This window comes from Gopherus evgoodei, chromosome 16, assembly GCF_007399415.2.
Source record: "Gopherus evgoodei ecotype Sinaloan lineage chromosome 16, rGopEvg1_v1.p, whole genome shotgun sequence".
NCBI classification, from domain to species: Eukaryota; Metazoa; Chordata; order Testudines; family Testudinidae; genus Gopherus; species Gopherus evgoodei.
This window is the reverse complement of record NC_044337.1, coordinates 12,950,432-12,976,031: the sequence shown is the minus strand read 5'-3', so window position 1 is coordinate 12,976,031 and position 25,600 is coordinate 12,950,432. Positions and strand designations below refer to the sequence as shown.

At 48.6% G+C, this 25,600-nt stretch overlaps 3 protein-coding genes across 5 annotated transcripts; 1 reads left to right on the top strand and 2 right to left on the bottom strand.

Moving 5' to 3' along the window:
• Positions 1-69: 69 nt before the first annotated feature.
• PTRH1 (peptidyl-tRNA hydrolase 1 homolog) lies at positions 70-7,674 on the bottom strand. The gene is made up of 5 exons (XM_030535211.1): positions 7,481-7,674; positions 3,855-4,074; positions 2,803-2,902; positions 1,556-1,601; positions 70-869 (listed from the first exon to the last, which is right to left on the bottom strand). Exons 1-5 carry the CDS (start codon positions 7,574-7,576, stop codon positions 657-659), a joined length of 675 nt encoding a protein of 224 aa, XP_030391071.1. The 5' UTR covers positions 7,577-7,674; the 3' UTR covers positions 70-656.
• Positions 7,669-18,852, top strand: TTC16 (tetratricopeptide repeat domain 16). Of its 3 annotated transcripts, none has more exons than XM_030535204.1 (13): positions 7,669-8,341; positions 9,993-10,080; positions 10,442-10,620; positions 11,769-11,859; positions 12,171-12,314; positions 12,868-12,968; positions 13,068-13,197; positions 14,232-14,446; positions 14,635-14,876; positions 16,030-16,171; positions 16,295-16,460; positions 17,304-17,446; positions 17,837-18,852. In XM_030535204.1, the coding sequence occupies exons 1-13, from the start codon at positions 8,235-8,237 to the stop codon at positions 18,024-18,026; spliced, it is 1,938 nt and encodes a 645-aa protein (XP_030391064.1). In that variant the 5' UTR covers positions 7,669-8,234; the 3' UTR covers positions 18,027-18,852. The 3 variants fall into 3 exon arrangements, 2 of the variants coding, with proteins under 2 accessions (XP_030391064.1, XP_030391065.1); XM_030535205.1 differs by having other exon boundaries at positions 8,285-8,341; positions 9,902-10,080; XR_003996726.1 differs by lacking the exon at positions 17,837-18,852 and having other exon boundaries at positions 16,295-16,668; positions 17,304-17,380.
• A 447-nt stretch (positions 18,853-19,299) lies between these two features.
• TOR2A (torsin family 2 member A) lies at positions 19,300-25,473 on the bottom strand. The gene is made up of 5 exons (XM_030536012.1): positions 25,338-25,473; positions 23,722-23,987; positions 22,410-22,585; positions 21,992-22,119; positions 19,300-21,155 (listed from the first exon to the last, which is right to left on the bottom strand). Exons 1-5 carry the CDS (start codon positions 25,471-25,473, stop codon positions 20,911-20,913), a joined length of 951 nt encoding a protein of 316 aa, XP_030391872.1. The 3' UTR covers positions 19,300-20,910.
• Positions 25,474-25,600: the final 127 nt, after the last annotated feature.

Here is a 25,600-nt window from a genome sequence, read left to right as displayed (position 1 = left end):
CCAGCCGATTGCTCCCTTCCCTGCTGCTAGCACCTGGGGGACTGAACGTAGATGGCAAAGCGCGTGCAGACTGGAGGCCTGAGTTTATTGTACAGTCTATGCAAAACCACCCTGTAAAACCTGTGGAGTTACTGAGATGCTTGGCTGGGCACCAAGGACGAACAAGGCAAAGCTGAGACCGGGCAAGACCACCAAGTCCCAGACCTGTTCTGCAGGGGCAGGGACAGAGTGGTCCCAGGCTGGGCAAGGAGGCAGATGCCGCTGAACACGACAACCCTCCAGCTGGGATCTGGGGTAGAGCCTGGTTGGGACTTGGAGTCTCTCTCGGGCTCCTCCTTACACCCCGCTCTGCAGGGTGCTGCAGTGCCAGGCGTGGGCACTTGGCCACGTGGAGCTGCATTTGCCAGCACTAATGGGGTTGGGAGACCCCGTCACCTGACATGAGGGGGTGCAGGAACAGTCCGCCACCTCCCCACAAGTTTCATTGCCAGGAGCTTCCCTTGGCCCCTGCCCCCGCACAGCACGGTTTGTGGGGTCAGTGCTCTCTGCTTAGCTCCCCCAGCCCACCCCAGCTGTGCCCAGAGGCCTATGAAGGAGTCCAGGACCACTGCTTTCCATTGGCACCATATTCATAAAAACTCCCCCAGCTCAAAGGGTTAATGAGGTGTCCTGTCCCTCTTGCCGCCAGGGGGCATGTGGTCCTTGCCGCTGCTCCTCTGCAGGATGTGTTCCAGCAGGAGGTCGGCCGCCTGCTCCAGGACGCGCTGCAGGACCTCGTGCTCAGCGCTGGTGAACCGGCCCAGCACGTAGCGCTCCACCAGGGCTTCTCCCACCGGCCGGCCAATGCCGACCCTGAGCCGCACCATGCCCTGCAGGGAGAGAAAGGGACGCAGGATGTGCTGTGTGTCCTCTCCCCATCGCCACCTGCTCCTGGTGCCTGCATTCGCCTGAGCTGGGCACTCGGTACACCGTGGCAGTCGCTACAAAGGCCTAAACATGCTTGGCACAGCCTGGAGCCAAAGCAGATACTGGAGGCTCTGATGTGGGGCTGGAGGGCAGGGGAGCCTTGAGACCCTGGTTAGCCAGGGACCAGTCAAAGGGGGAGCCTGTGGGGTGAAACGGAACCGTCAGTGCCTCACTAGAGCCCTGAGCCCCACACAGCAGAGATCAGCAGCAGTGGGGGAGCTGGGCTTGTGTCTCGCTCTTTCTGTGCTGTAGCTGAGTTCAGGCTGGGCTCCAGCTAACATGAGCTTGGAAAGAGTTTTGTCCAACAAACGCAGTTAAATTGGTGGGCTGAGCTCCCAGCCAGGCCATGTGGTTCCACTTTAGGTAATTGCTTCCACGTCTGGGCTCAGGGACGAGTCAGAAACAAGACTCGCATGTGAGAAGGGCTGGGCGGGAGATGAAGGTCCAAGTCTGCTAACACAAACACAAGGGGAGGCTAAGGCCTTAGGGGTGGCTCCCTGGGGGCTCTGGGGCTTGGGAGAGATGGTGCTTTACATATGCACTAAGATGTGTGCACGATAGAGCTCTTTACCATGCAAGGCCGACTTACATCCGAGTGCAGGGAGCTGATGCAGGAACGGACCCCGTTATGCCCCCTAAAGAAAACAAGACAAACCAGCCGTCAGAGTAGGTGAGAAACCCAGAGGGATCATCCATGGGATTCACACTAACCTCTCCCTCCTCTTTGCTCTGTACGAACAGTAACTGATCCCTGCTCCCAAGCCTGGTGCAAAGCCCATGCGGACACTTGGATTTCAGTGTAAGAGCAGCCTAGGGTGGTTTACCTTATTCCGGTTTAGACTAAAGCACAAGTCACTCAAAGCAACATCTGAGTTTCCACACTGGGAAACTGATGCAAAGCTGTGCAGAGGAGGCCCCAGGCAGGCTTGCCTTGTCTTGTCTTGTCTTGCAGACTGCTGAGCACCAGCAGTTCCCAGTGACTGCACCTGGAGTTCTGCGTGTTCAGTGCTTCTGAAATATCAGTCCCTAAGTGACATGCTCATGGCCTGTGGGGCAACCGGTGTCGGAGAGGAGCTCATGATTCCCAGTCCCATACTCAGAGCAGGCCTCACTTACATGCAGCAGCCTCTGATCTAGGCCAAACCCCCTGGGTGACCCATTGCCACAGGGCATTGCCAAAGAGGGTGCTTGGCTAGGGATATGGGTGTGCAGACACACAACGTCCCTTGCCATGCACTGAAGTTCCCAGCAGGGGCTCTGGCCCCCAATGCTTTCAGCTGCTGGAGAAGGGAGTACACACTGCACATGCTGTCTGCACTGGGTAGGCCTGAACACAGCCAGGCATGGTCACTCTTCAATCAAATGTCACTGTCCCCACAAACACAAGTCTTGGTTTTGTTAGGTCTCAAGTGTCAATTACACTAGCATACGTGTGACTCAGGGAGGCTGCCTAACACCACTCTGGGCAGTCTCTGCTGTATTTTATCACAGCAGCCTCAGCACCAGTTGTTTCCTGCACACCTAGTGCCAGAGCCCACGAAATAAGGCCATCCCAATGTATTGAAATATCTCTGGTTTAACTGCTGCTTTGAACTGGAAACTGCAGGAGATTGGGCAGACAGCAGAGTAAACCAATGTCAGTTAAAGCTTGTAAAGCTCTACAGAAGTGACCACAGCTTAGAAAGATTCTGCCACCGATCTGCTGCCACCTCTGCAGTCCTGGGGGTGGAAATGGGACAGTCACAGCCCCAAATGCCCCTGTTAAAATGCACAAAGTAAGATGCCGCTCAAGCAAATCTTTCAAGGTCATTTTCCACAGGGTCCTTCCCTTCATACCGTGCGCTGCCTCCCAGCTTTATCGCCATCTTCCCCAGCGGCTTGTCCAGGTCGTCGTGAACCAGGTAAATGTCTTCTACCCTGAGGTCGTAAGTTTCAGCTTCAGAAAGAAACAATGCACAAGAAGTGAGGAGCAATTAAATCCGTCTGGCACCATCCCACAGCCTTGGGGACCTGAAAAAGGACACTGCAGGCGTCAGTAGATGTGGAAGGCAGGAAGTGCATAGCAGGGCTAAGAGAACTTTTAACCTCAGGAATGCACTGTCAGCCATGCTGGCAAACGAGCGGCACACGCTGTCACTGGAGCTGTCACCACATGATACTGCTCTACGCTGTTATTGTCTTTTGGCCAAAAGTACTTCACAGTCCACACCACTGAAACACAGCAGACTGGAAGGTTGTAGCCAACTAGCTTGCAGCAGGCTATGCAACAGTGTGAGGAGTGGAACTCATAGCCCAGCATGCCTGGGAAAAGCCTGACTGTTCTGAAAACTGCCCTGGGATTTCTGATGTCCATGCAGAGCCCTCAGGACCTTGGTTCCGAACCCTGCCACCTGTTTTTTCTTAGACATGTCAAAATGGCAAACTGCATGGAACTCAGTTAATCTTCTGCACCTCCCAAGGGTGGTGTGAAAAATTAGTAATGGGTTTAAGAGAGGTGTGCACCGCCCTCTAATGGATAGAACCGGATATGGTCAACTGTGTGTCATAAGCCCTATACTGGAAATGGATATTCTCCTTGAGCTCAAGTGATAGTTTCTTGAGCTTGGTCTACTCTTATTGTTATGCTGCCTCAATGGCCATGGAACAACAAGGAAGTCCTAAGAGGCTTCCAAGTTGTTACATCGTTGTCTCCATGGAAAAGAAAAAGGAGACTGACCTTGGCAGGAGTGGGCCTTGTAGTTCCAGGGCAGGTATTTCAGACTTGTTGCTTACAGCCCTGAGTGGTCCCCTGTGGTTAAGAAGATGAAAGGTGAAGCCCAAAGGTCCCTGGAAGGCTACAGTTGTGTGCGTTGGTCAGCTGGCTCTTGGAGGTGTTCGGAGTCACTCACCAGCGCTTGCTACACTGAGTCCATTGATGTTCATGAGCCGCCGAGGTTTCATCAGCACCAGCTCTGCTTCCTCCACATTAGTGATGGTCACGTCTGCACAGCAGCGTCTGTCCGCTTTCCACTGGTCAGCGACGTTCAACTTCTGGGCCAGCTGATTGAGCACCGCCATGCCCACGTTATGACGGGTCCCTTGCAGCCCATAATTCCCCAGCCCTGCCACCTGCAAAGAGGACCAGCAACAAGTGTTACCAGGACACACTCCACATCAGCATCCAACCACACGGAGTCACTGTGGTGTAGTGAGGATCATATTTGCCCTTCCTGCAGCCCTGCTCCTTTCACTACCAGGGCAGGAAATTCACCCAGCAAAACCAGCTGCTTCAAAAGCAGCAAGACAATCACCATTTCCATTGCTGATTACTGTAGGGCCAGACTCTGCAGGTAAAAGGGCCTGTCCCTCTCTTGTTAAACAGAATTGAGATGGGTTTAGTGCTGAGATTGAGTGAGATGCTCAAATGAGCTTAGTGACCTAGGTGATCCCTGGCCCCCCACTCATTCCAGCTGTACCTCCCATCTCCAGGAACAAGAAGCCACAGGATGACTAAGAGCTGTATCTGTCCTGTGATTTCTTATCCGTACGTGGGGGAGACAAAGTCCCTTAGGTAACTGCAGTTGGCAGAGCAAAGAGTATAATCCAAAGGTGAGTTCCAGCTGTGAAATCACAGCATCATAAGATAATTTTCAAGGAGAAACGGCAACATACTTGTATGACTGTAGTGCCGAGGGGCCCTACGGAAGGACCAAGATCCCATTGTGCTAGGTGCGGTGCAAACAAGTCCCTATCCTAAAGAGTTCACAAACAGATGATACAGTCAGATAGGTAGAGTACAAGAAAACAATGAGATGATATCAAGTATTTTTTAGGCATCAAGGAAAAGGAAAGATTTAAGGAGGGATTTGCATGTGGATAATGAGGTAGCTTTGTGGATGTTTATCGGGGGCGTCTCCTAAGCGTGTGGCACAGCATAGGAGAAAGCAGGCAATAGGCTGGCACCATGAGCTGATCAGAGGTGGGAGTCAAAATCTCCATAGTGAAGAAGAGAGGATAGGCCATGAAGGGCCTTGAAAGTGAAGACAAGCAGCTTATGTTTGAAGAGATAGAGAATGGGAAGATTCAAAGCCAGGAGTGACTTAGTCAAAGTGATGGACTAAGAAAATGATTTTTACAGCAGTATTCTGAACAGTTATGAGCAGGGCAAGATTGTATTTGTCAAAGCCAGAGAGAAGGATATTGCAGTAATTTAAATGCAATGAGAAAAGCCTGGACAACAGTTTTATGTGTGTGGATGGACAGGAAAGGCTATGTATGAGAGATGTTATGCAGCAAGAATTGGCAAGACTTAGACAGCCTGGATGTGAGGACTGAGAGGTCAGAGTCAAAGATGGCACCTGGGTTATGGACCTAAGTGACAGTCAGGATGGGGGTAGTGTCCACCGTGATCAAGAAAGGAGATGGTGGGGAGGGCTTGTGGAGAAAGATTCAGAGCTCTGTTTAGCCGTGTTGAACTTGAGCTAGATATCCACCAGATGTCCAAGTCAGGATGAGATTTTAGTTTGGACAGAAGACAGGTCTGGGGTAGAAAAGTAGATCTGGGAGTCCTCAGCGTAGAGCTGGTAGCTGAATTTGTGTTCACAGATGAGATTACCCAGAGATGAGAAGGGGACTAAGGACACCCACAGAAGGAGTGAGGGATGAGGAAGATCCTCCAAAGGACATGCTGAGGAGCAATTACAGATCTAGGAGGAGAACCAGGAGTGGATGGAGCCAGACAAGCCAAGAGAGGAGAAGATTTCAACATCCTGGCTGACAGGTGGATGACAGGTCAATGAGGTTGTAGTACTGGTTCTGAGCTTTGGCTAGATAGTGGTCATTAAAGACTTTGGTGAGAGTAGTTTCAGTGGAGTGCAAGGTACTGAAGCTGGACTGGAGAGGGTCTGGATGGGATTGGAGGGGAGGAACTGTAAACAGCACATTCGATGAGTTGAGAGATGAAAGAGAAAGGGTGGAAGTTGAAGAGGCAAGTATGGGGCACTTCCATACAATATGACATTGGATAGTGACACTATCACATTTGACTATGAGACATTTGCAAAGGTTAATGCAGTTGTGAAAGGAAGAGGTATAAAGATTACCAGGAGATATAGATAGAAGTGTGGGGTAGCAGGCCTGAGTCTTGTTTGTTTTCTGTTCATTATTAGTTTATTAGAACATTGATTGTGAATCTATCATCTATGGAACCCTTTGTGGTGGGCAGCAAAATGAATTATTTTGGGAACCAAGTAGCGTGAGTGTTGTAGGATAGCTGTGAGGGAACATAAAAATTGCCAAAATAGATCAGACCTGTGATCCCTCTTGATCAGTACACTGCTGCTTATAGGGCTCATACCCCATACTTCAGAATAAGACATCAAGGTCCTTGTAATAGTGGGCAACTAGAAAATAATCTGATCATGGGGGAAATTTCTTCTTAACCTGTCAACCATTAGCTTTGGCCTTGAATTGTCACTCCACTTGCATACTTTATCTTATCCATTGTCACTGTGAATGTTCTCATTAGTCATATAAGTGTCAAAGGGAGGAAGGTTCAAGAGATGGGATTGTTCCTGCGAAGTAGCCTACAGAGTCACAAAGAGGCTGGAGAACTTATGACTGGCTTATACTATTTGTTAACTTCGATTTTGTTCCACTCAAATACAGTTTTGAATCATGGTTTTAGAATTAAAGGTGTGTGTCTATATGCAAACAGATGCAGCGAGTTGGCACACGGGATCACACATCTGAAACTGCTGTCAGCAAATTGCTACAATCTTGGGACCTGTGCACTGATGCTCTCCCTCTCCTCCTCCCCCCAAGCACAGAGCTTACTGGGTGTTTCATGACACTTCCGATCTGAGTGTACTTTCTGCATTTCAACAAGGGACAGTATGTGGAACAGAAAACTGGCCTTCCAGCAAGCAGCCAGCAGGCTCATGGGCTAGCGATGACCAGAGCTATTTCTCTTGCAGGTTGGGGAACTTAAGGGGCTGGGCTGGTCCATGCTGACATCCTCCAGCACAGCAGTTTTCAGCCAGGGGTCAGGGGCCCCCTGGGGGGCTGGAGGCTGGTTTTAGGGGGTCCGCTAAGCATGGCTGGCGTTAGACTTGCTAGGGCCCAGGGCAGAAAGCTGAAGCCCCAACGTGCAGGACTGCAGCCCGGGGCCCTAAGCCTGACAACTGAAGTTTCATGGTGCCCTTTATGCCGTGGGCCCCCAGACAACTGCCCTGCTTCCTACCCCTTAATGCCAGCTGCAGATTTTATATGGAGGAGAACAATGGTGGGGGGGGAGGCTTAGAAAGGAGGAGGTTGGGAACCCTGCTGCAGCTGAGCCCAGGCACGGGGTACCCAAGGGCTCCAGCCTATCTGCGCCTCAGGCCCAGCTCCCCAGGGGCCCAAGCCCCCTTTCCCTGACGCCCCCAGGGGACCTGCTGCCTTCCCTTGACCCCCCCCCCGTGACCAGGAAGTGATCCCTCTTCCCGCGCCTGCTCTCCCCCGGTGACCCCGGAAGTGTTCCCTCCGCCCACTCTACCAGGACCCGCTTCCCGGCGGCGCGCGGATCGGCCTCGCGGTGGCTCATGGTGCGGCTCAGAAACCTCCCGAGGCGCTTGGGCAGCGGCCGCAGCATCCCCCTCGTTCCCGCGGCCGAGTGGGCGCCGCTGAGACCTCAGGGCACCAGCAGTCCTCAGCAGCAGCAGCCTCCCCGCTTCTAAAGCGTCACGCCCACTGCGACCAATCACAAAGACCGCACCGTACCACGTGGCAGTGCCATCTTGTTTGCGGGCAGAAGGGATTCACACCACGTGGTTTGATGGGCAATGCCATTTTAATTATGGGGCAGGAAAGGCTCAAGCCACGCGGTCTGCAGACGTGGCCATTTTCCTTGTGGGCGGAAGTGCTCAGCCACTGTAAGCCGGCTGCGCTTGGTTTCCTGTATGAGGACCCTTTCGCTTTATCTTTGCTGGTCTCTTTATCAGACTGGAAGAGCTGGTGACTTATGTAACGCACCAAGGGTTTTCGACTGCTTGCTTGTTGGCAGAGTTACCAGGCACAGGATTCATGCCTGCAGGCTGCCTCAAAGCTGGCAGGTCAGACCAACCCCCAGTCTGTCCCATGATGTAATCAGCTTTCATGCATTGGTAGCTGATGAGGGCCGTGTATCACTATATCAGTCACGCTGCATGGCACCAGTACTGGACAAGGATGCCTCAAAAGAGTCTCCCTCAGTTGACGTTTGGGCAAGAAAAAAAGTTCCATCACTACTATGAGATGAACATCACGTTGTAATGATCCACATTATGGGATCCCCTTCTCAAATTATTTTACCCATTTGGATCATACATGTAAATGGCGGCTTTAAACCCAGGTCCACATGGCTGTTAAACATACAGAGGTAATATGGAGCTGGAATCTTAAGAATCAGGACTGCTGGGTTCTATTGTTTTGGTAACATTCCTTTGTGTTTCGGTTTCTGTAACATGGGGTTAATACAGATGTAAAAAAGTAAAGTGAAGTTTAATTTATAGTAATATATTTTTTTAATGGAACTTCCCTTCTTTTCAACCAAGCATCTTAAAATACTTCACATACATTTAAGAAATTAACTCCCAAACCTACTGTCATAGGAAATTATTCTCCTACTTCAGCTGGTAAAATGAAGCACAGAGAGATTAAATGACTTGCCCAAGGTCACACCAAAAGTCTGTGGCAAAACCAGGACTAGAACCTAGGAATCTCAGTCTTATGCCATAACCACATCTGCAGCCCATTTTGAGATCCTTGGATGGAAGGTGCTAGAGAAACACAAAGGATTATTAGAGGATAAAAATCCTTGAACTCTGATCACTGTTACTAACAAAGCTACCCTGGAAATCGCTTACAACTATTGTTATGTACTGTTACCACTGGCAACAGCTGCTCTGCTGGTAGCAATGGAGGAAAATTATAGAGATAACAGGCTTCTGTAGACATAGAACTAGTCTAAATGGCCCATCAGCTGCCATTTATTTATCTTTTTATACAGCCACCATTACAATAGTTCCACTGTTGGCGGAAGCACTAGTGTAGACAAGATTCAGAGTTGGCAACTCTTGTGATTTTCTTGTGCTATGATTTTTGGTGTTTATCTTAAAGCCCCAAGTGTCAGACTCAGGTTATTTCCTGAGAATTTAATTGAAAAAGGAGTAACTTAGAGCCCTCAGGCTTGGGGAGAAAAGCTTGAAAACTTGACCTCTAAATGACCCCAAACCAGAAGGCAAGTGCAAAGAATCCCAAATATATTAGTGTTAAAATCTCCTAATTTTTAAACCAGTTTCATAATTTGGAGCATCTTGTGATTTTTCAAATGTTTGCACTGGCAGTGGAGCCAGACTCCTGATGGCCATCGGTATGTTTAACATCATGTCATCTACTCCGTCTCAGAATCCCAGAGGGTAGAGTAGGGTGACCAGCTCGTAGGTTTGAAAAATCAGGACACTCTTTTTTGGAGGGAGGGGATGTTTATAGTTCCGTATATAAGACAAAGCCTCTAATAATGGGATGACTGGTCACCCTAGGGTACAGAACATGGGTGACTGCAAAAGTCTGGTCTGCTCCACACACCAGTGGAGCAGCTCTGGTGGAAAACAAGTGCCCACAAGCCCATGATGAGTTAGTGGCAGAACTGGAAATGGAACCCAGGAGTCCTGACCCCCCCCATCAGACAAGCCCACCTGCTCAGGGGCAGGGTCACCGCTTCTTCCTTCCCAGCTGGCTGCAGTTTGATGGAATACCAGGATTTTGCCTATCACCAGGTTAGTGACTTCAGCATGGGAGGGGCTGTTGCAAGCCCTGCTCCTCCCTCGTGTGAAAAATTGAGACAGAGGTGGAGGGTAATAGGAGCCTATATAAGAAAAAGACCCAACAATCGGGACTGTCCCTATAAAATCGGGACATCTGGTCACCCTACTCACAGGCCGGGCTCACAGGGTGCCATGCGAGCGCAGGAGGGCTCCAACCCTGGCCATGGAACCTTCTCACTCTGGGCCCACCCCCTTGGTCCCCAGCTGCCTGGATACCGCCTGCCTAGCAACGAGGGACACCAGCACTGGGATGGAGGCCGCGGCCCTGCAGGAGGAGCCTGGGCAGAGCAAAGTGAGCACTGCTGCCTGGGCTGGGTGTCAGAGGGCACAGAGCTGGGGGGTAGAGGGAGCTGAAGGGGTGGGGGCAGAGGGCATGGAGCTGGGGGGTAGAGGGAGCTGAGGGGTGGGAGCACAAGGCACAGAGCTGAGCGGTGGGGGCAGAGGGTGACTGATGCAGAGCAGGTGGGCAGAGGGAGCTGGGAGGGGTGGGCAGAGTGCCAGGTGCAGAGCTGGGGTGGGGTTAGAGCTGAGACAAGTCATAGGTCACTGGGGGTCAGAGGTCACAGGACTAGAGCTGTGGGGAGGTGGCCCAGGGCAGAGACCCTGTCAAGATGGTGGAGAGGAAGAGTGACCATTAGCCCCTTTCACTGCAGGTAGGACTGGAGATGAAGACAGAGACTAAAGGACTGTTCCCGACTGCTGTGTCCAAAGAGAATCTCCGGGAGAGATCCCTGCGACAGATCTTTGGGTCCAGCCAGACTTTGCGAGACCTCAAGGACCCCAGCGGAGTGAAGTCCCCAACAGCGATTGTGCAGAACAGGATACTGGAGCAGTGAGTGCCCAGCAGACACGTCTTATATTTTCACTGTTACAAACACCTGCTTTCTTGTCCATGTCCTGCAAGGAGGCTGGGAACCAAACTTTTAAAAAACCTTATTTAGTGCTGGTTCGAGTTCCTGGAATGACAGTCTTGGGGACTAGGGTCTGATTTATCCACAGAACAGGTTCAGCATGGGCTGCAGCTTCCTCTGCCCAGCCATAGTGCACTGGAGGGCTCCCTTCTGTGGGCAAGAGGGCAGTCAGGCTGAACAGCCTGCTTGGTCCTTGGTCTCTCTGTTGAGATTGCCAGCTTGGACCCAGTAAGAGCCTGTTATGATGGTGTTACCGGTCCTATCTGAACTGAAATGAGACCTAGCCACTTAAGCTGGGAATTTTCACCAGAAATAGCTGCCATGCTAGATAATTTTCTGAAAGTGAGGGCAGATTATCTGCAGTTGAACTGCCATCTGCCAGTTGGAAGACTGTCTGATGTTTCACTGTGCTGACTGCCTCTGGATTTCCTCTGGATTTCCTCACATCAGGACAGGCAGAAGAGGGACGGTCACCCATAGCCCATCTTAGAAGGATAAAACCTAGGAAAATCATAGGTCCTCTAATCTCCATGACAGACTCTCAGCTCTATATGGTGAGGCCACCAAACAACCATCAGATGGCTTCAGTGACTACCAAGCTGAGGAGGATATGAACTAGCGACCTAGAGATGATAGTATCTTTATCCCACTACTAGTGTCTACTGGTAGTCCCCAGTTCCTGCATTTCAGAGTCTGTTCTCCCTGAGCTTATGGGCAGTGAGGTCACCAGAGTCTGCTGCAGAATCAATCGGTGGCCAGTGCTGGTCAATTAGCAGAGCTGTGGTCCTGCAAATTTCCCTTCTTGATCTTGAGAAGGCTCAGAACACTGGCTAGTGTGCTTGTAGACAGTCACTCTCTTTTCTACTGCTTCCACCCAAAGCTGTCCATGTGCTTAACAAATAATGAATTAAGCCTCATAACACCCTTGCAGATATAATCATTATCTCCAGTTTACAGGTGGGAAAACTGAGTCAGCGCTCCCATGGGTCTGTGATTGTCCTAAGGGCTGTGCTGCAGGGAGGGGAAATGTGCTTCTGCATTAGCTCATAATGCTGTCTTCTCATTACAGCTGTCAGAGAGGGAAGGAGTTCTTCTCCCAAGGCGAGTGGGAGAAAGCTGTCATTTGTTATTCTAAAGCCATTAACCTGAACCCCCAACAGGTAAGAGGATCATGATTAGGCAAGGGGGAATGCAGAGCAGGCGTAGTTAGGTAAAAGTGCAAGCCCACCTCACATGGCATAGGGATATGGAGTCCTTCAGCAAGAAGGACAAAGCCTGTAATGCTCTTGCATTTCCAAGATTATCAAATGAAGAATGTCATTGAGGAGGTGAATATTGGCATATATTAGAATCTGTCTGGGCGGGATTGCAGTGTTGAGTCTCAAAGGGTTAGTTTCAGTGTGTATAGAGGATAAACAGAATAAGAAAGCAAGTTATCCTAAAGGACTGAAGAATGTGGGTGCATTTGCAGGTGGAGTTCTATGTACAGAAGGCAGAAGCCTTTCTCCAGCTTTGTGATTTCCAGTCTGCTGTGCTGAACCTCAGAAAGGCGTATTCCTTATCCTCTGCAAAGGAAGAATATGTAGAGCGCATGGCCTTCATTATTTACCTGCAGGTGAAGGGTACAGAATAGCCCCTACCAGCTGGCACCAGCCTTCCCCATCCCCGCCACATGCCTTTCCTTGATCTCTCAGTCTCAGCATTAGAATACTGGGTCTAGGGATTGACCTCTGATCTTGAGGGAAATCTGGAGATGCTACTTGAAGTGGAAGTCAACATGAACTTGGATTTCCAAGGGAGAGTCCTGTGTGCTTATTTATATTTGGGGGCAGGGGATTCTGTCCAATCCTTCCCCTCTGAAAGGTTTCATGTTGCTACTGTTCATATTCATGGCTAGTCTGCTGGGGCCTTCCGTCAACATGCTAACTTATTTGCAGCACAGGAAGAACCAGAAGTCTCATTTGGGGTTCATGCGTGCTCAGTGCTCTCCAGCTGGGAGGGAGTGGTATTTAGTGCAGCTGCATCTTCTCTTAAGCAGCACTTCCGTTCCTGGATTGGTTGGAGAGAGAGAAAGAGAACACACGCAAGCTCTCTCTCTCGGTAACCTGGAGCAATGGGCAGGTGGCCTGAGTCAGACTGATTCTGTGCTGTGTGATTTGAATCCACAGGGCCAATGTCTGTTTGACCAAGAGGTCTATTGGGACGCTTTGGAATCCTTCACTCGAGCCTCAGAGCTGCAGCCTGACAACTCACTCTATCGCAGGAGGAGGTAAACTGGGGTTTGTGATAGGGAATGTCTTTATCCTAGTCCCTCTAACAACTGTATTCTCCATTGGTACTTTATGGTGCCCTTTCTTCCTCTTTCCAGCATTGCCTGTCTCGCAGCCCTGAACAGATACCATGACTGTTTTCGGCTCGTCAATGAAGAGCTAGATCAAGACTCAAAGAACCCAGATCTGTACATCCTGAGAGCCAAGCTGCATGAGCACTTCAGTCGGGTAGGGGCACCTACTCTGCCCAGGGTGTGCTGGCTGCAGGGAATTTTCACAAAACAGTCATTCCTATCCCCATTTGGCCTATAGCCAGGGTTCTCAATCTGCCGGACAATGGAGGGACTTAACCCTTTGCTGACTGAATTGATAGTTAAGTTACCTAAGTAATGGGAAGCAACAGCATACGTGCAAGGCAGCATATGGATTTCATATGGAATTGCTTCCTAAGAACAGAGAAGAGCTAAGTTGCTCTGTGATTAATCGGTTAGCATAAAGCATCAAATTGGTTTCAAGAGATGTGATTCTAAACCTTTCCAGCTACTCTCACTCCTTTTGAGTAACTGATTGTTTTTATCCCTTCTAGCTGACAGCCTCCTGGGCTGTGGGATTCCACACCTCTGGGGCAGGGCTCTTATCTTCCCCTTTCGTTTGGCCATGGAATTTTACACCATTTGGGAGCCTTCTCCCTCCTTGGTCTATAGAAAGCAGGGAGAGAGATGAAAGAAGAGCCTCACTCTGTGGGTAGTGTACTTGTCTTTTATGAGTGATCATACATTTCTTGGCTCAGCAGAAGTGAGGTACCCTCAACCCTGAGAGGATCAGAGATACTGGAGATCTTATTTTTGTTTTGTATTTCCTGTTAGAAATGAGACTTTTCTTGCCCTGCACCTGCAGAAGCAACTGGTGCCCTCAGTTAGAAACCAGGGTCTGAATGATAGGATTCTGGAGAATGCATTGAGTCACCTGTTTTATCAGCTTCTCACAGTGGTGTAGCAAATGCATAGACAGAATGAGACAGATCAGAGAAACTGCCTCCTGCCCAGTGTAACCTAGTGGGCAAGCACCAGACTGGCAGTCAGGAGATCTGGGTTTCTAGTGTCGGCTCTGCCGCTAATGCAGTGTGTGGCCTTGGACAAATCTGTGTCTCAAATCCCATCTGCAAAATGGGGATAATGATCCCGAGTTCCCCTTTGTAAAGTGTTCAGTAACACAGGGACGAGAGTGCAAGTTCTTAGTATTCTCCTAACCTCTGTTTCCAGGCTACCCTGTGTTACCAGGACGTCCAGGAGGCCATTGCTCTAGAGCCACGGCACGAAGAAGCTCAGCTTCTAATGCAGAGGCTGCTGAAACGAGCACAGAAAGCCAAGAACCAGGCTATGAATAAGGCCCTGAAGGGAAACCTGAAGGATGCCCTGCTCAAAATCACCTTTGCCATCGAGAACAGCCCCTTTGATGCAGGGTACTTAATCTTCAGGTAGAGACCCCATTGTATCCAGTCCTTACTGAGGTGGCTTGTGTGCACATCTGTGACCCACTGAGGGGAGTAGGAGTCTGCACTAGTTAGTGGGTGCTGGTTCCAGGTTCTGAACGCCCCAATCATTTTAATTCTCCTTAACCAGTGGGTTCTAATCCTGTCTGTCTCCCTTCTTCCCTTTGTGGCAGAGGGACTCTACACAGAAGGGTCAAAGACTTCAACTCAGCCATTGATGATTACATCAAGGCCACAGAACTCTGTGAAGAAGAGGGAGCTGTGGCCATGGAGGTGCAACGGCAGCTCCTGCTCACGTACAATGACTTTGCAGTGCACTGCTATACTCAGGGCTTCTTCGAAGAGGCTGTGCTGCTCCTCAACAAAGCCCTGAAAGGGGAGAAGAATGAGAAGGGACTCTATGTCAACAGAGGAGGTAGCAAGGCTCTTCCTGGGTGGCGATGGAGTTTGTGGGAGGGTATCCTCTCTCTCAGACACAGCTTAGCTGTTTGTTTCTAAACATACTTAAGAGTTATCCGAAGGAACATTTCTGGTTCTAAGGGAGTGCATGAGTGTGTGCGCTAACAGCTGTGGACCTTGTATATGTACAGGTGCACACATGGGGGTGTGTGTGGGATTTACAGTGCCTATTGCTGCCCTGCCTGGGATGCAGTCATGTTGGATATCTCATAAGTAAAACATAGTCAGTGCTCAAATGGGAGACCCTGAAGGGTGCTGCGGGTGCCATTCTTTCCTCCCAGTCTCCTGTACCAGGGAGGCGGTGGAGTCTGAGTAAGGGACTGGGAGCTAGATCTCTGGGCTTCTATCCCTAATTCTGTAACTGATTCATTCCAGGATGCCCAGAAAGTCACTTAACTTCTCTGCACCCTGCTTTTCTCATTTTTAAAACGTAACTAATACCTATTGCATGGGGGGTTGTGAAGATTAATTAGTCAATGCTTATAAAGCGCTTTGAAAATGGAAAGTGCTGTGTAACTACTAAGTGTTAATGATTATCACTGACTCATTCCCCACCTGTGGTACTGGAAGCACCTTCTTTGGTTGGGCCCTCTCATTCCCCACCTGTGGTACTGGAAGCACCTTCTTTGGTTGGGCCCTCTCATTCCCATCTCATCCAGTTTATTACCAAGAAAGATCCTATGGAACTTTTTGCAACAGTTGAGGTTGTCATCTTGTTAATTCCAAATTGGAAACTACATTCTGCCTCTCTAAAATCCCACTGTAGTTTGCTGATTGCTCCGTGGTGTTTCTAAGCACTAATTAACTGTTGTTGCATTCCACCCTACAGGTGGCTGCATTTCAGTGAATAATATCTAGATGTCCTATAGCACTGTTCATCCAGTTGCTTCTCTGTTTCTACAGTTTGTACAGAGCTTTTGGAGCCTTTAGGATGGGAGGCACTGTAAAGACATGTTGTTGTAGCATTTTATATAGACTTGGAGAGATCTAGAGAGAGCAAACAGGACAGCATCAATTGCTGGCCTTTGTAGTAGCTAGAACATCCCAAGACACTCAAATACTGACCTCAGCTTGCTGTTTGCTAAAGTAATCTGTGTGCTCCACTTCAGACTGCCTCTTCAGACTGGGAGAGCTAACCTTTGCCTTGGCCGATTATCAGCAAGCGCTGGAATTGAGTCCAATGGACTTTAGTTTGCGAAGACGCGTTGGTATGTTGCTGGATGAACTAGGATTGCAGGAGCACAAGCAGAGGTATGTTGGAATGGCTCACTGCCACATTACATCCAGTTGACAGAGTTCTTATCCCCCCTAGCTCACGCTGCCTAGGGATTCAGCAGACCTGACTTGTCTGTTTCCCTGTATCTTTTCCCCCAGAAAGTACCAGCGGGCAGTACACTGTTTCTCTGGTGCTATCAAGAGCAACCCTCGCCTGCCACACTATTACCTGCACCGGGCCAAGAGCCGCCTGTTCCTGCAGGATGAGATGAGTGCTAAGGAGGATGTGATCATAGCTCTGTTGCTGGACCCTGAAAATGATGCGGTACCTCACTGATACCACTCCCTGTGCCAGACACTGACTAAGTAGTGAAAATCTGTGACATCCTGTTCATTTGGGCCCATAGTCCTTGTGCTATCTCCTGGACACACGCACTTAGACAGCAAGCTCCTCAGAGCAGAGAGAGTCTTTGTCTGGACAGTGTCACGCACAGTGGGGTCCCGGTCCAGGACGAAGGTTCCTTCACACTATGGTAATACAGATAATAATGATTAGGGTTTGGGTAAAACCTAAGGAAGCTTTTCTTTCATGTTTTCAAGCTGCTCATGATGCATCTGGCTTCAGAGCATGCAGCCCCCTGTGACTAGGAGCTATCAGGAAACAAAACCAGGGCTTGAGTGGAAAAATAAAACCCCACAGCCACCTACCGTGCTAGCTAAACAAAGTACTGCATGCCGTTGAGTATACACTAGTCCTTCATTTTCCAGGAATTGCATTCCTCCCCCAAAAGGTTTTGATGGATTAAATATTTCTTTAAATTTAAAACCAGAATCCTTACCCTAGCAAGATTTCATTTGGATTTAAAAAAAAATTAACACTGGGGCTCATGCCTCATGGCTGTAATACTGTGGTCTGATTCTGGTGGTTGTATTTGGAGTAGGACGGCTATTCGCCGGGGCAACGTAGGTTAAACTAGATGCTCTGATTGTCCCTTCTGGCCATAAATGCTAGAACTATATTTTTAATGTAACTTATGCAAGCGTTTGGCTGCTCTAATGGGAACTGCACAGCTTAATCCTTGCAGCCCTATCTGATGATGGAAGGAGGAAGAATTTTTTTTCCTTCAGCACACAGCAGGCCATTCAACTGATCTCATTCCCTCTGCAGGTCCTACCTGTTGTAACCAGCCTCTTTCCAGGACAGACCATCCAGGATATTATTAGCAGCAAGATTGCAGAGGTTGCCAAAACAATCTTGGAAAGAAAGCTTCAAGCCTACCCATACTCCAGCAGCCCAGCTAAACTCAAATGGTACGGAGAAGCCAATGGGCACAGGTCTGCTAAAGTTGTTTTGAACATCTAATAATTATTGATTACAAAATACAAATCGTTTAAGCCTGATTACTTCCTGGATCTAGAAGTACTGTATCATTAATTATTCTTGGGTTATGTAGGACAACCAGGACCCAAGTCAACCACAAAATTTGCACTGATTTCAATGGGAGCGGGAGTGACAGATTTATTCCAGATAGTTTTTTGTCCCTTTGTGATCCTAAAAGGACAGTAGCTTGCCATCTTTCTATAGACTGTGAATCTTGTCACAAGGACTAGATCACATGCTCTCTGAAAGGATCTGTTCATGCATCACTTTTTGCAGCTACTCTGCAAAGTAAGTTCTCTGCCTTATGTGTGCCCCTACAGGCCGCCTGGAGCTGTGGAGGATGAACCAAAGGAACCAGGTGCTCAGAGTGAAGATCCCGAGAGAGCCCTGCAGGATTCAGAGAGCGTCATCAGCCCTTGTGCCACGGAACATGAACTGTACAAGCAGATAGCTATCTCCAGAAGGACAGTGAGTAAAGTAAGTGAACCTGTCTTGGAGGAGAAAAGGTGAGAAGGCAGAAAAAGTCAATACAAAAACTGCTCCAGCTTTACGTTGGAGACAGCACCTGAGCTGCCTGGGTTACAGACACTAAGCTGTGTTTCAGTGGAAAGTAGGTGCATTTAGACTCCTTTCCTGCTACCTCAGCTCTAATAAATATATTGCTTCTCTCACTTCACTTCCTCTGTAGCCCCCTCCTGTTTTTCCATCTTTATTTTTTTGGTATCTGCACAGACATCCTTTCCTCCTGCAAGGTATAGACCCAGCCATTGTCCAGGTAGCCTAGGAGTGGTCTTCCCAAAGCTGGAAAGCCAGCTCTGCCAAGAATTTTAGCCAGTTTTCCAGGAAGTCACTGTATTTACAGGCTTTGCTGTACTGCAAGCTAGTGCCACAGAAGAGTGCTGAATTAGTAAGAAACTTGTAACACTGCTGCTGCTTTAGAGGTGAAAATCTAAGGAGCTGTTTGTACATAGTGATAAGATTTGGACAGGAAAGCAGACTAGCTGTGAATGATCCCTGCATACTGCATTAATCTGAATGCGGTTGAGCAGGAGGAATGCTTTGATTAGGATAAACTCTTAAACCAGAACTGTTAATCGAATGCAACTCATGCTGCTGACCTACATATGCCATGTATTGAAAGTTTTGTGAAGTTATGCTTGTCCCTTGTACCCCAAACTCTCACCTCAATTGCTCTGACTTGGGTGGAGAGGAGAGTGCTAAACCTGGTTTCCAAAAGAACAACAAAAAGGTTTCAGTTTCAATTTGTGTTAAAACGGATGAGGAAGTTGACCATGAGAACTGGAGGAAAAAATGACTGTGGCAAGTGGGTTCTCCCTCTTAAGGTGAAAATGTCACAGCTAACTCTCTGGAAGATAACATTTGTTCTGCTCTAATCCCTCTGTTGTGGTTTTAATGGTCTCCTGAGCAACTCCCTGGGTTTTTAAACAAAGGGACGTATGTGGCAGAGAAAACAGATGCCAGTGCTCTCTTAGTGTTTAACTTTGACAGAGAGCAGCTGAGACTTCACCATTCTCTATGCCAGCTGCCCCCACTGAGGATGCATGGTCCTGCTTATAGTTGAGTATGGCCCTTTCACTGATCTTTGACACCAGAGGAAGACCACTACTCTTGTTTTCCATTATCAGACAATAGCTATTTCTTCATGTTCCTGCCTGAATTAGTTTCGTCAGGTCAGGCAGCTGTTCCAATGCATTATGCAGGCTCAGATATCTCCTTTCTAACATGCCAGCTGGAATCCCAGTAAGTGACTGCTACTCATGCATGATTTTCAACAGATTTATTTTAAATTAAAAACAATGAACATTTTGGAAGAGGGAGAATGTTTGACTGTAAATCTGTATCTTGGTCCAACTCTATCCTGGGCAGGATTTGAACAGAGGTTAATAGCACTGGCTCCTTCTCAACCAGAGTGTAGGTTGCTCTAATGCTATACTGGAGAGACCTTCCTGCAGCAACTGGCATGAGAGTTCTTGGGGCATTTTCTGCCTAGCTCCAAATCTGTTTGCTCAGATAGCGCTTACACTGTTTCCTCTTACTGGAGGTTGGGTAGCCAGCTGCTACATAGTGAAAAGGCAAATAGTGCTGTGCTGGTCAGTGAGAGCAGAGCTTTGGGAAGTAGATTCCGATGAATTATTTCCAGCCCCCAGTAGCATTTAATTGTGATACAGTAAGCTGCATCCGAGGCACTGAATTGGAATGGAAACTGGCTGCCAGGGACAACAGCTTCCCAGCAGTGTCCTATCAGAACAACAACCTCCAATATATAATATGCAAGAGGTTCAGCAGCTCAACACCTCAGCTGGGACACATTCATCCCAGCAATGTAATACAGCATAAGACCAATACCTGGTGCTTAAAACCATTAGTTAATGCCTGGTCACCCTGTGAGGTAGGAATCACCATTTTTATATTGGGAAAGGCTGACATGGGTGGCTCCCATTTCTTACCTGGTAGGATGCAAGTAATTGCCATTGAATCAAAGGGAGTGACCTGGTATTCTGTGGTAGAAGAAATGTCCAGGGAGGGTAAGGGCCTGGCTCAAGGTCACACCCCAAGTCATGGGCAAAGCTGGAAGCAGGAATCACACATTCCTTTCTCATCAACCTTATGCTAATGCACTCAGGGATACTGCAATTAGAATCTTACCTACCAGCACCTATTCAAAGTGAAAGAAAACCTGAGAAAAGTTGGCTCTTAACATTTACCCCCGAGATTTAAGATGAGACTCTGGTCGATCTGTTTAGAATGTTCACAGCGCAGAATGGCAGGCTCTAGGACACTGGGGCCTTCATACTGAGATTCACATTAAAATACATCTTTAAAAATGCCATTAAAAAAGCACTAGAGGATGAGACTCCCTTGTCTGCAGCCCAGGGAAGATCATTCATTCGAACTAGACCAGAGAATCTTGACAGCTGCACAGAGAGTAATGGGAAGATCTGCACAGTTCCAGCTATCAAGGGGAGGTGGCAGTACCCAAGAACCCTTCCCAGCCACTGATACATCCCAGCCTCTTCCACTTTGGACTCCACATACACATCACAGTGGTATTCTTGGCTGTTCTGTACTCACCCTCCACTAGGGCAAAGAACAGATTGATAAAGTGCTTAGAATCAGGTCAACGTGTCCTTTGTTCCCAAGATTGCATCCGGCAGTCTCTGCCTGAGGGCTGCTGGCAGCACTTGTCCTATCAGAGTTCCACAATCTGTTGCTCTTCCTGGTCATCCCTGTTTTATTGGGCACAGCAACTTAAAGTATTCTTAAATTCTGCTCCTCTGAATCTGAGCAAATATATGGGTAAACTTATCCTCCAAGGGCTGCTTACCAGCTCCTCAGCTGTGCGCTACTTTGCAGAAAGAGTCCTTCTCTCAGGTTAGGAGAAGAAGGTGACGCGAGAGGCCACCGTTTTGCAGCCTGTTGATGAGAACACTCTCTCCTCATCTGGGAAGTAGGGGATGCTGTCAGCAACTGCCTGAATGATGTCCTGCTGTACTGTTAAGCCTTGCTGGGTGAGTTCATTCACCACACACTGCTTCACGTGGTGTTGCTTCAGTGGGAGAAAGGGCACAAGGAGATCAATGAGGTGCTCCTCGATGATTCCAGATTTCCAAAACCCATCTGCAGGAGAAAAAGGGGAGGCAAAGAGCTTTATCTTCAGAGTCTCTTTCAGTTCTATGGAATTCAACCCTGTTAGCATAGGAGATGCCCCCACCCTCTAGGAGGAATCAGCTGTCAAAGCCAGCACCACCAGAGCTGGTTTCCAGGAAGTCATCATTAGAGCCCTGTGTGGATACAAAAATTTGGATTTGCATCCAATCCAGGAGCCACAAAGATGGTAAACAATGCAACTGCATCTGGAAATGCAGATATCTGTGGCTATAAAGTGGATATCCACAGATTTGCAGAGCTCTAGTTATAGTACCCAGAAGAGACAACAGATCAGATTCAACTGAGGGAGCTGGGTCCATCTGTTGTCCACTAATAGTAGTCAAGTCCAGTGTTCTCCAAATACATGGTTCTTAAAAGCTGTACTGATACTTCAGCTATACCAACCTATGTTAGGCCCAATCCCAAGAACTGCCAAGCAGGGAAATAAAGGAAATCTCTACGTACTTGGTATGTCTCAGATCAGGCCCTTAATAATTAGCTTCTTACTGGGCCCCTATCTGCCTCCTATTCAGTCATGGGTGCCCCTTCTCCCAATGGAACTCTGTTAAGCATGGTAATGTTTCTGTAGGCTTGAACAGCAGAACCACTCCTTTCATCTGCCAAAGCAATTCATCCAGGGTCTAACTCCACCTCAGACTTCTCCCTGAAAACTGATAATAGCTTGACACACATCTGTAAAACACTGTATAAAGATCATTGGCTTATTTGAAATAGGTTATGGCTCCCCCTGCTGGCGAGCATGCTCACTGAAAAGCTTTTCCCAGTTGATGGAAAGAAAGACTTACTATTGGGATTTTCAAACACAGCTTCGGAAACTGCAGATGCCAGATCTTGCAGACTGATCTCTTCCCGGTCCTTGCGGGCATACCAGAGATCCAGTGCCATTCGATTAATTTGCTCACCTCCTCCATTGCTGAGCAAAACCAAGACAAGAAATTACCAGAAGTTATCCCATGACATCAATATTGTACTGCCAGTGGCAGTGCCTCATTCTGCAGTCAGTATGGAAGCAGTCTTAGTTGGCCTATGAAGAGTGCTACAGAGGTTGCCAAATAGTGGAAAAGACAAAGCACTATGAGACCGTGTACCTTTGCAGACTAAAATGAGTTGAGATCTCATGGATCTGACACAAAATACCTGCTCTGGGTGATTAAAATAGGGAGGAACTTAACAACATTTGACCAAATTAGTAGCATTTCATACCTTATGAAAATGAAGATAGCTTTTCTGTAGTTGGTTCCATACACAACCCAGGAGGGTCCAAGGAATGGTATAATCACATCGATCAGACCTGGGTGCATCTTATCCATCTCATCAAAGAGAAACACTGATCGGCCACAGTTTGTCAAATTCCCCTGGATCCAACTCTTCAGATTTTCCTGGAAAACCAAACCCAACCAACCAAGCCAGTTAAGACCATGAACTTGTTAGAAGAGCTTGAGCTACCAAAGAGCTAAGCTTACACGAGAGCTACATTAGCCTGGGCTAATAATGGCAGAACTAGCAACCTCCAAAAGCTGTTGTTCCTTAGAACAGCACTTGTGATGCTCTGCCTGGAAAGAAGGATTAACTTTGTACATTGCAAGACTGACTACCATTTGTGAAGGTTCCCTGGTAAACTGTTTTGCTCTTAATTCAACGTGGTGAATTTTGCCTAATTTAATATAGTCTTACTAATACAAATCCATTTAAAGAAGAAATATGGAGTGGATTAAACGGAAATTCAAGAGCTCCACAAGTTTAATAGTCAGACCCAAAAAATGACTGAACATGTACTCTCTCTCCCTTCACTCTATGCTGAGACCAGCCATTAGTATGGATGCTTAGGAAAATATACCTTAACCAAACTGAGTTCCATTGTAAGCATGTGAGACTTCTGATGTCAGTTGCACATGCTTGCACCACCAAGGCTGCAGCTGGTCCAATATTTATACCATTCCATATTTTAATGTACAGACATTCTGGTGAAATGCGTTAGTCTTCACTGAAGTGCTTTTTCCAAGAGAGGATTTTAACTCAAGTTTTTTTCTTCTCAGGAAGCAAGAAAGCTACATTTTTTTCTCCCAATATAGTGTAAAGAAACCCCAAAATCCTGCTCCACTCAGTATTTGTCAGCTAACCTTCTTGCATAATTTCTTTAGATTCTGGGCAATGCCAAAGTTAATGGGAGTACAATCAAGTAGTTAGAGCAGAGAGCTGGTAATCAGGAGACTGGGTTGTATGGCCACTTCTTCCACTGACTTGCTGTGTAACCTCGGGCAAGTCACTTGCCCTAGCTCTCTTTCAGTTTTCCCATCTGTAAAGCTGAGATAGTATCCCACAGGCTTAATTAGTGTTTGGAAAGCACTGGAACAGTTTCAGATAAGAGGTGCTACAAAAAGTACTTATATTGCACTATACAGTATGTGTTGGAAGGTAGGAGAAGAGTCTCAATACTTATCCAGTGCCTGACTAGATAATTGTAAGAGGAAATAAGTCTTGTAATTTAGCTTTCAGAGGCAGCCTCCATTCTTACCTTGTACTGCTCGATCTGTTCAGCATGGGGAAAGTGCACTATTGGGGAGAACTGGTGGACATACGGACTGCGGACACCATCTCGGAACAAGTAGCGGACCAGCATGGAGCTCACGTAGGTTTTGCCTGTGCCAGTCCAGCCATGGAAGGACATCACCAGAGGTTTGATAGGATCATGATTTTGTAAAAACTCCCTCACACCTTTCACCACCAATTGCCTCACGAAGTGCTGCCCAACCAGGTTCAGAGCCAAGTCACACTCCAGACCTGGAATGAATCCAAAACAAGATTTAGAATATGTTGGATTAAGAGATGGAAGTTATTTGGGCTATTATTTGAAGGCATCTCTGCCCTCTCCCCTCAGATGCTGGGTTGGGGGATATTTCTTCCTTTGGGATAACTTCAGTTAGCTCAGGGCCTGTCTACACTTACAAGTATACTTCTTTTACTTTACCAGTATAGTAAAAACTGTGTGGATGCATTTTTATCAACATAAAAGTGCTCCAGGAACTGAAAAGCTATACTGGCATTAAGGCACTTTTATAGCAGTATAATTGCATTCACACTATAGCTTTTACTGGTATAACTAATTTAAGCAAAAAAAAAAATATATATATATATACACACACACACACACACACACTCACTCCACCCCTAACCAACAGTTACAGACGAGTAAAACTTTTAAGTGTAGGCCAGTCCTCACAATGGTAGTAAGAAGTCTAACTGGGAGTAATGGGATGCAGTTAAGAAAAGGAAATACTATTTCCTTTCAGGGGATATTGGGTGGAGGAAAGGTCTCTAGAGGGAAGCTCCATTACTTTAGACATTTGAAATAAGAGTGACTGGAAACACTGAACAGACCGGAAGGAACTGTCCAGGGAGCAGGTCCCTATTCAATGCCTGTTGAAGTAGATGGGCATCTTTCCTACAGGCTTTGTGTCAGGTTTTAGTCAACACAAAACGGCAACACTTTCTGAACATCTGTATTGTTGTGGCCCTGAAGGAACTGGTTTTAGGGTGCGATTTAGAGAAGGGGCATCCTTCCACCTCTCTAAGGATGCTCTCAAAAGGAGCCGCACGTCACAGTCATCCAAGAGCCACATCTGGCCCTCACCCCTGAGATCTCGCCCTCTGCATCTATGCTGGGGGCCTGCTGATCTAGGGTCTCCCCAGGGGGCGAGTCACCCCGTAACGGGCTCACAGAGCAGCAGCCAGATGCACGTTATTCTGCATACAGGCTCCTTAAATATACAGCACTAGGGCGCCCAGGGGAGGGGTGCGCGAAAAGACAGCCCGTGCAGCCGGCTGTGCACCCCAGGGGACGGGCCAGGGCAGCCAACCCCCCGCCGCTGGAGGATCCATCCTCCCCTGCCCCCCGGGACCCCCTCAGTCAGGGGTGGCTCGCTCCACAGCTCCCCCCGTCCACCCCTTTCCCCAGCTGCTCAGGAGCCCCTCCCCCCGCCTCGCCCTGCCCCCCGGGACCCCCTCAGTCAGGGATGGCTCGCTCCACAGCTCCCCCCGTCCACCCCCTTCCCCTGCCCCGCCCCCCGGGGACCCCCACCCCCATGGCCCCTCCCTCAGGCGCGCCGCTGAGTCCCGGCTCCCCCCGCTCACCGCGCACGTCGGGCCGGAAGTCGCACTCGCAGGCGGCCGAGAAGCTGCAGCGCAGGGCGCGCAGGTCCCAGGGGGTGGCCGAGCCCGCGGCCCCCAGCAGCAGCAGGAGCCGGAGCGGCACGGAGCCGCCCCCCATCCCGCCGCGCGCCGCCTCGCGTCCCGGACCACAGCTCCCAGCCTGCCCCGCGCGAGGCCCGGCTCCCGGCAGGGCGGGAAGCAACCGCCAGAGCCGCGGCCGCCTCAGCGCTCAGGGGGCTGCGGCA

Excerpts from the sequence above, each read along its gene's own strand:
- PTRH1 (XM_030535211.1), bottom strand. The coding sequence starts at position 7,576 with ATGCTGCGGCCGCTGCCCAAGCGCCTCGGGAGGTTTCTGAGCCGCACC. Across the intron at positions 4,075-7,480 it reads CCGCCGGGAAGCGGGTCCTG|GTGGCAGGGCTGGGGAATTA; the intron begins GTAGAGTGGGCG and ends TCCTCTTTGCAG. Across the intron at positions 1,602-2,802 it reads AAGCTGGGAGGCAGCGCACG|GGGGCATAACGGGGTCCGTT; the intron begins GTATGAAGGGAA and ends TGTTTTCTTTAG.
- TTC16 (XM_030535204.1), top strand. The coding sequence starts at position 8,235 with ATGATCCACATTATGGGATCCCCTTCTCAAATTATTTTACCCATTTGG. Across the intron at positions 12,315-12,867 it reads CCTTCATTATTTACCTGCAG|GGCCAATGTCTGTTTGACCA; the intron begins GTGAAGGGTACA and ends TTGAATCCACAG. Across the intron at positions 13,198-14,231 it reads TGCATGAGCACTTCAGTCGG|GCTACCCTGTGTTACCAGGA; the intron begins GTAGGGGCACCT and ends CTCTGTTTCCAG.
- TOR2A (XM_030536012.1), bottom strand. The coding sequence starts at position 25,473 with ATGGGGGGCGGCTCCGTGCCGCTCCGGCTCCTGCTGCTGCTGGGGGCC. Across the intron at positions 22,586-23,721 it reads AACAGATCGAGCAGTACAAG|GAAAATCTGAAGAGTTGGAT; the intron begins GTAAGAATGGAG and ends TTGGTTTTCCAG. Across the intron at positions 22,120-22,409 it reads GCTATCTTCATTTTCATAAG|CAATGGAGGAGGTGAGCAAA; the intron begins GTATGAAATGCT and ends GGTTTTGCTCAG.